The sequence below is a fragment of the Arvicola amphibius genome, chromosome 5 (assembly GCF_903992535.2).
Source record: "Arvicola amphibius chromosome 5, mArvAmp1.2, whole genome shotgun sequence".
In the NCBI taxonomy this organism is placed as follows: domain Eukaryota; kingdom Metazoa; phylum Chordata; class Mammalia; order Rodentia; family Cricetidae; genus Arvicola; species Arvicola amphibius.
In genome coordinates, this window is record NC_052051.1 from 137,049,194 (window position 1) to 137,058,587 (window position 9,394).

Consider the following 9,394-nt stretch of genomic DNA (forward strand, 5'->3'; position numbering starts at 1 on the left):
CACTTGACAGACTGAGCTACTTTTCCAGTCCCATGAGTAGCATTTTATGACAAGAATAAAAGTCTTGGTAAGCTTGTTTATCACACAGCAATGGATCTTGGAAACATAATGCATTCATTTGTAAGTGAAGCAAACCATGGAAAAAGAGATACAGAAGAATCAGCATCAAATAATAACAGAATGTTAAAGGAGACTGTGATAAGTCGCTGTTGAAAGCTCTGCCCAGGTCAAGGTGGGTCTGGTCTGCTGCTCTCTGGAAAAAGAAGCTGTTGTCCATATTGCCACAACAGAGATCATAATTCTGAATCTTAATTTTTTTAAGGGTTAGAAGAGAGATGGCTTTCACTTGCTACCATGCATTTGTACACATAGGTGTGACTGGAAGAGGAGGCCTCCACTGCCTTTGTGGCCAATCAAGAGACTTTGGCTTCCAACACAAATAAGTTCTGGGAAAAGCTCTTTCCAAAAGTGAAAAGTTCAGGGATTCAGCTCTTTGACTATCTCGCTATGTAGACCTGGTTGAACTTTAACTCACTTATGTGGGAGCAGGCTGGCTTCCATCCCACAAAGAACTGCCTGCCTCTGCCTCCTGAGTGCTAGGATTAAAGGTGTGTGCCACCGTGCTCAGTGTATCATTTACTTTTCCATCCCTTGCTGTGATAAAAACACGATGACCAAGGCAACTCGTAGAAGTAACAGTTTATGGGGGCTTAAGTTTCCAGAGGGACACCAGGGAGAGACAGCAAGGATACTTGCAGTCATGAAGTCACATCGAGAGCTCCCATCTTAAACCACAAGTACAATGCAGAGAGAACAAGCTAACAGTAATAGGAGGCCTTCGTCTCTCAAAGCCTTTCCCTAGTGGCCCACTTCCTTCAGGAAGGCCACACCTATTAAACCTCACTAAACTCTAGCAACATCTGTGGACCACGTATTCAAATGCCCAAAACTATGGGGGACATTTCTTATTCAAACCATCACACCTAGCTTAAGATCCTGGATTCTAGAGAAGTGGATCTTTGGACAGAAGTCAAAGATAAAATAAAGGATGCCCTGCCAATTGTATTTCTTAAAGTTTTAGTTCCAAAGTCAACCACTAGCAACATTAATTGCTAAGTGTTGGGATAGTTCTGCTATAATTCAGAAGCTCATAGTTGACTTAACAGCAGTGAATCTCATCCTGTGGGTTGAGACCCCCTTGGGGTTGAATGACCCTTTCATGGTGGGGGGGTCACATATCTGATATCCTGCACATTATATTACAGTGCATAGCAGTAGCAAAATTACAGTTCTGACATGGGAACAAAATAGATTTATAGTGAGGGGGTCGCCACACCATGAGGAACTGGAATTAAAGGGTTGCAGCATTAGGAAGGTTGAGAACCAGTGTTTACCAACAGCCTTCACTTCATCACTCCCAAATGGAGGAGCTTCAGGTTTTTATCAAGATGCACATCAGGTTTAAGGTGAGAGTTGGTTAAGCTGAACAGACCATCCTTCTGGATGGCCAAGGGCAGTGATATGACCCTAATTTGAACAGTCAGTGGCAAAACTGAGGGAAGAATTCTGAACTCGTTCCACATGTATTCTTTCTTTCTCTGAGTCAGAAATGTTCATTAGGGTGGCACTCTCCATCTCTCTCGGGTGTGTTACTCCTCCAGCCATGGGAAGTGTAGCATTTATTTATTTAGGGATTTTGGAAGCTAGCATGAAGTCTGGGTAACTACGTGACTTCCTGCTCTGGAGTCTAACTTTTCACCGGAAGGATGTTTCCTCTTTTTTATATTTATGGCTTTAAGTGAAATTAATGGAGTCAAGTATGCCGGACAGAGAGTTTAATTAAAGAAAGAAGTAGCAGTCTCGCTGGGCAGAGATCTCTCCACATGGAAACTGACTTTAAACTATCAGTTCACAAAAATTATTAGCAATCATTTCATTTATTAATATGTTTATTTGCAACAAGTATGACATTTTCCCATTATTTGGATTCCTTTTTTCCTCCCCGTTTGGCTTGAAATTTGGGTAGGGCACAGGTGTGCATACAGTTTGTGAATCAAGCTCCTCAAATTCCCAAAGAAATAATTTCCAGAATGAAGTAATGGAAAACACAAACAAATGAAAGTGTCCCGTTCTCTGCTAGTTACACTTTCCGTATTTGACAAACGCAATATGAGGGCCGAATTCCCTAAAGAAAAGAGAGAACATTAGTTCCTTAAGGGAAGAGGACATTGCTCTTAAATATGCTTTTTTGCTACCTTCTAAATGAAGTCCTAAAGTAGAGGATGTTTCTGTTAGTATTGAGGCATCTGTACTGGCCTGCCCTTGGGGTTCTGACAGGCTACGTTCTCAGCTGTATCCACTAAGAGCGCCTCCTGTGTGCATTCACTATGTTCCCTTTTAAAGGGGCCCTGCCAACCTCTCATCGCTTGCTCTCTCTTTCTCTCTGTCTCTCTCTGTCTCTCGCTTCTCTTTTCTTCAGCCACCCCTGTCCCTAAAGGCTTGTCTCCCACTCTCCCTTCCCTCTTTTTACATTCTCTCTTCCCTAATAAAAAAACCCTCCATGTGAATCCTGTTGCCTGGCATCTCTCCCTCTTGTGGTGCTTTTTTAAAAATTACAACTGTTTCTACAATTCCACGTGTGCCCATCTTGTCCATTCCTGTTACCATATCATATTTCACACATGCCTAGTCTATGTGTTGATTACTCAAAATGTGCCATGAATACTTTCAATATAGTGTTTTGTATCTTGATGCACTATAGAGTAATAAGTTACATTAGTTATATTTTGTTTTGAACTTACCACCGATCAATGCAAAAGAAGCACTCATTCTTGTAGGTTAAGCCGTTTGTAGCACAAACAAATGCTACCACGTCTGGACAGTTCGCTTCATAATCAGGATCTATTGGGAAATACATTTTGCATGGGGGCTGGAAACATAAACGTGACAAGAATGAGAGTTTATTTTTTTCCCATTTATCAGTTACCTTTCACTTCTAACCCACATAGCAATAATATTAAATCCTACTAGGTGAACATTTAAGGATTTCCTGTCTTCTAAACTTCCATCAGGTGAGTTTTTGTTTCTACTTTTGTTATGTAGTAACCCCTTGGACCCCATAGTCACTTCAATGATAATCATCATAGAATCCCTGCTAAACCCCAAGTACGCAGTTTTCCTTTGACCTTGCCTCCATTCCAGTATGCCATCGTATAAGAAAGTAATGATACATATCTTTACTCATTATTAGTCATTACGTGTTTGTGAACTTAGGGCAGGATTTCCACATGGTTGGTAAAAGTGAGACCTGTCTATGGAGACTAAAGATAAGTGGCGTTTGTGGCTGAGCAAGCCATGGTTGTCATTTCATTAAATGCTCAGCTATATCTAACTGGTGTGGGTTTTTGTTTTGTTTTGTTTTGCACTGTAACATTTACTAAAACGTGTTAGCGTGTATAAGGGTTATGCTACCCGGGAGGCAGTCCACCCTGGAGAGATTAAGATGTGTGTCAAAGCAAGGACATGTGAAAATCTGTCAATGCACGTCACCTCTGTGGAGTCTTAGACACCTTTGAGGAGAGTGATCCGGTCGGAAGAAGAATATAGAATTGAGAACTGAGGTTTACCTTAGGCCATCTAGAAGGGTTACGTGAACTGATAAGTTCTGCAAATAAAGTATGAACACACGGAGTTAGAAGAAATAGTGTATGATGGGGTGCAACCTCACCCGCTAGTCACTTACTCGTAAAGCCATGGGAGACAATTTACAGGATTTATAGGTGGTACTCCTTTGTGGACTGCCTTATTTGTTTATTTGCCTATCTATCCTATATATAATTTTCAGAGCTCATACTTCAATTGCAAATTGCTACCTCATTGAGGGAAAAGTACTGGGCTGAGTGACAAGCTACAGAGAGCATGTCCGACATGTATGAAATCCTGGGTTCCAACTCCAGCATTGCACTAAGTAAATTAATCAGCTAAATAAAAATAATTTGGAGTTGTATGAGTTATAATGTTATTTATAACAGTAAGTTTCCTTGTTGTACAATTAGGATAATTATATGCATTTTCAGACTTCTATTAAATTACATGTGATATAGAAGGGTATTACTGCAGGTCCCGCTAGGATGCTAACTTAATATGGGTCCACTGATTGATGAGGAGGGGTTAGAACAAGCACCCAGCTTTCAGGAGACTGGCTCTGAGAGCAGGTTTTGTTAGGTGATCTTGGTGCCTACAGATAGAGACCAACTGTGAGAGAACGAACGAAGATGGGCCGACTATAGTTCTGTTTCTATGTCAGGTGGTTTAAAAATACCTCAGGGTAGCTTAAGAAGGAACAATATTCCTAAATTACAAACTGTGCCTCAGAATTTAGGACTAGAAGTATATCTCAATAATAGAGTATTAGCACAACATGTAAGATGCCCTGAGCTCACTAATAAATAAAGGCAATTTCTCTTTGGATGGATACCTTGATCAGCCTACATATGGTGGGGAGCACTTTGATCCTTCCTCAAAGAAATGTGCCTTACCCTCCCTGAGGAGTGGAGAGAGGGTAGGGTGGGATTGGGAAGACGGTGGAGGAAAGGGAAGGAGAGGAGGGGTGAAACTGGGATTGGTATGTAAAATGAAAAAAAAGATACTTTGTTTTCTTTTTTAAAAATAAAAGAAAAATAGAAAAGAAAAAAGAAAAGTCAATTTCAGAAGAGACAATATGAATACATATATAATTATGCACTCACAAACCCAATGAAGACACAGAAGCAAAATCTGAAAAAGATACTCCACTTAATTCATGATGAGTTGTTTAAAATCATACTAAAAAGCCACTTATGACCTATTGTGTCAGCTGCTGAGAAAGAGGTATTTTCAAGCTTTTCTTTCTTCAAAAGCATTTGTTTATGAAGAGGAAGTTGTCAATATTGGGCCAAATTACATTTGAATTTTTATTTAACTCATCACTCCCAATTCAATGAATTTCTTTTAAAGATGTATCTCCAACAATACAAAACCTCATGTGAGTAATATTATTTATTGAAGCACTATTTGCTGTTACACACTAAGATGAAATACTCCAGTAGAACAGTTATCAAATGGTTTGCTGCATCTACTCAGTGAAATTCTACATAATTGGACAATAGAAAGAGAGTTCCCTGTGAACCATGATCTCTTGACCTTCCAAGATTCAATATAAGTAGGAAAAAGTAAGTTGTAATCAGACATCTACAGTATGCCATCTTCTTGTAGGCAGCAAGAGGATAATGATGTGTAAATATTGTTTGGATAAAAACACAGGAAGCCCAGAGAATTGAAGTTGAATACAAAGAGGATGGTGTGTGATTAGAGCAGAAAGGATAATGGACCTGTGCAATGTTAACTGTTTTTGTTTATTTTGCTTTCATTAAAATTAATTTCAAATTGGAGCTTGTAAAATGGCCTAGGAAGTTCAAGCACCTGCTGCCCAAGCCTGAAGATCTGAGTTCGACCCCCAGAGTGCACGCATAGTAAAGGGACACTGAGTCCTGAATGTAGTTCTCTGGCCTCTACATAGATGAATGGCTCCTCACAAACACACCCCTTATGCAAACTCACACAAGGAAAAAAAAGACTGAAGGGCTAATGACCTGAAGCATCCAGGTGAGCAGAGAAACTTCTGACAGAAAAGTTTACACCCTGATGATATCTGAAGACAGTTAGGAGCTGGGAAACTTTTGACAAGGAACGTAACATACAGGTAAGAACTTAAGGTAGAATTTATAGCTTGGGGATGCAGGAAACAGACTAGCAGCTGGCATTTTCCTCTCAAAAGTTCCCTTCTCTGACCTGTAAGACCCTCAAGCCTCCTTCACCTCGGTGCAGTTTCTTTTCCCATGGAGAAATGCCTGCTCTTCATTCCTCTAATAAAAGACAATCTGCCTCTGTAGAGATTAATCCCCCAATTAATTTTGGTGTTTTGAGACAGGGTCTCTTTATGTGTCCCCAGCTGTCCTGGAACTCACTATGTAGACCAGGATGACCTCAAATCACAGAGATTCCCCTGCCTCTTCCTCTGGAACACTAGGTTTAAAGGTCTGTGGAATTATGCTTGGCATCCCTTTGTTTTGTTTTCAAGTTCCCTTATTGAATATCCATCTAACAACAACAATAATGTTAAAAAGAAAAAATTAGAAACAAATTAAACTACTTTAAAATTGTTTTTATGATTTTTTCTGACCTATGTATTATATGCCAGCATATTGTTTAGTTTTCAGCTATCAGAGGACTTTTAGAGTAATTTCCTTTGCTGGTAAAAATAATTGTTCATTATATATGTACTTATTTGCTTAAGCTTAAAATTTGTAGAAAATAGCTCACAGAATTCCTATTTCATCTTCTGTGGAAAAGAACTCCCCACGCTAGAATTCAGTACTGCCCTACTTTCCTGTTTGTTGCTGTAACAAATATCCTGACGAAAGGTGCTTTATTTGGATCACAATTCTAATTAGTTGATCATTTCGGAGACATCAAGGCAGGAAGTCACATTACATTAGTAATCAAGCTCAGAGAAAGGATAAGTGCACCCTCGCTTGACTGCCTTGCTCTCGGTAGGTTTTCTCTTCTCCTATTTTCCAGGATGCCTTGCCTAGGGAATGGTGCCACCCACCAGGGACCTGGTCTTCCTACATCAGTTTGCAATCAAGACCCACACTGGCAAACCTGATGTAGATAGTTCCTCATTAAGATTCCCTACCCAGGTGATTGTAGGTGTTAAGACTTAAAACTGACCGGTACAAACTGATATTTACTTTTTCTTTAGAATGAAGTTATTAACACTGAAATCCTATATTTAAGGATGACTTGGGTTCATTTCATTCTGCCCATTTTAGTGAGGAAAATGTTTCTCTTGAGATATGTTTTTTTCTCACTGTTTCTATTTGCTTTCACTTTTGTGGTGTTTCCTTGATTCCCTAAGATATTTAAGAAAAATTTAGTCTGCAACCCATCTGGACATCCACCATGCTGATTCTACTTATTTCTCAGTACTGGCAACTGCACACATGTAAAAGTCAGAGGACAAATTGCATGAATCAGTTCTTCTACCACATGAGTTATGGGCTTTGAACTCAGGTCATCAGCCACGGGACCCAAAGTCCCAATCTAATGAGCATTCTCATACCTCACTATGGTCATCATTAGCTATCTTCTTTGTATGTGAGATATAACATAGGTCCAAAAATAAAGGCTGTATAAATTGGCATAGACTGTTGCTGGCATACTACTAGATAAGTAATGCAGAATTAAAAACCCAAAGATACACACAACTAAGGAGAAACAAGTTTTTAAGAAGGGTAGCAGGGTGATCCTGTGGAAAAGAAAGGCCGCCTTTTCAGTAAGTGATGCTGATGCAATTAGGTGCATATATAGAAAAATAGAACTGTGAGCTGTATATTACAGCATATAGAAAAACTAACTCAGTGTGGATTCCAAATATAAACAAAGTTCAATACCATAGAAATTCCTGAAAGGAGCAATAAAAGACAAATATTAGTGATCTTCAAGGAAGCAAAAACTACCTAGATAATACATCACAATTATAATCCATGTAAAGAAAAACTGGACTTCACTGAATTTCTAAACTTCTGCTCTTTGAAGGCCACTTAGGCAAGCTCTAAAGCCTACCCACAGACTGGCAAACATGCCCATAAAATACCTGGCATGGAACTTTTGATCTAAACTATGTGAAACCACTGGTTTTTGTACAATTACTTAGACACACACACACAAACAGCAGTCACACAAAATGCCTGTGTTCTTCATTGACAGTTCCCCCACTGTCATATTTCAAAGAAAATTTTAATTCCACATGGAAATGTAAGTCTATTCTAGGAAAAGGCATCATGTTCACGCAAGGCATTACTTGTAATGGGAACATTACAGTGAGTGTTCTCTGTCCTAGAAGACTAGGTTTGGTGCCAAACATAAAGCTGAGAAGAATCTACAATAGAGAAAACAAAGCTGATTTTTCTTCTTAGAGAAATACATTTTAAAGGTATGTAGTTTGAACTTACAAGCTCAACATTTTATATTTTAGAAAAACACCCCAATCCAAAGTAAAAAAAAAAAACTACTCTTATTTTCTCTACAACTTTAAGAAAATCAAGTTTTTATCTCCAAGACTGCTCACCTGAAAAAGTAACATGTGTCAAAGTAGAGAGCATCAGAGAGAGTGTGATCATGTCGTACAAGCAGATGCTTCTTCTCATGTCTTCTGTGGTGAAGACTAAGAAAATGCCCATTAGTTCTATGGCACAGATAACTTTTTAACGTGAGAAAACACAGTGCCCTTGGAGATGCTGTGTCAAGACAAAGCTGGCCATGGTGGTCTCACACAGGCTCCAGGCATGTAGACAGAAGAAAGACTCTTTGCTCTAAAGAACGACAGGAAAACTATACCAACAATTCCCTCTCCCAACCCCACTGTGTGCCTGAAATGACATGCTGTCTAGAATAGAGATTAAGCTCAAGACTTTCCAAATCTGTATCATCCACTTAGGCCTGTATTCGTTCTATTTCTTCTCAAAATTGTAGGCAATGGGACATAAAGAGCTAAGTGAGACCCACCATGAGTGAAGTTTTTCTACTTTCACATGCAAAGAAAATAAAAGGAAGATGTCAGAGGAAAGCAAAATAAATCAACCAAGCCATGACAACCACAGAATAGAAAGGGGGGATCTGAGATACGGGGAAACAAGAAATATCACCACTGACTTTGTTTGACCAAGGATAGAGGAAACAAAAAGAGTTTACCTGAACGAACTTTCTTTTGTCAGCTTGAAGTTACAGCTAGCATTAAGAACCGACTAGGGGCTTGTTAAGCCATAGAGGTGGGTCACCTGCTCAGTTGAGTGACCACTAACTTGGCATGAGTTTATTCTCTTGACTGTTTCTGTGTTTGATCCCTCGTTCATGCCACCCCCTCGGATGTTTCACGCTTCAGCAGGCAAGGCCAGGCCTGAAGGAGCTGAGTTTAGTGTTTTAGTTATGAAACACAGGAAATAAAAGCATCCTAAATACCTAATGTTTGCAAAGTAGATTAACGACCTGCTGCATTCCAGGCTGTTTGGTAAATGTTCTCGCTAAACCACAGCCTGTTTTCAGCCTTCCCACGTTCATCTGTCTTTACTTTTGAGAAGACTTACCTGTTTATATTCAAGCTTTGTTTTTTTTCCTTTCTCTGCTAACCTAATAGTCTTCTAATCAATAGTATTTCCAGTGCTACTCTCTCAATTTCCGCACCTGTTGCTCTTGACTATACCTCAAGATATGCAATTCAGAAAGGTGACCTTTATCTGAAAATAAAAATCACCACATACTTTCAGCTTTTCTAGTATCATTAGAACATTTTGTT

General features: G+C 39.3%; 1 protein-coding gene across 1 annotated transcript; it reads right to left on the reverse strand.

Moving 5' to 3' along the window:
- Positions 1-2,136: 2,136 nt before the first annotated feature.
- Positions 2,137-8,249, reverse strand: Spink13 (serine peptidase inhibitor Kazal type 13). The gene is made up of 4 exons (XM_038331485.1): positions 8,171-8,249; positions 3,627-3,664; positions 2,802-2,929; positions 2,137-2,185 (listed from the first exon to the last, which is right to left on the reverse strand). The coding sequence occupies exons 1-4, from the start codon at positions 8,247-8,249 to the stop codon at positions 2,137-2,139; spliced, it is 294 nt and encodes a 97-aa protein (XP_038187413.1).
- Between the last annotated feature and the right edge of the window lie 1,145 nt (positions 8,250-9,394).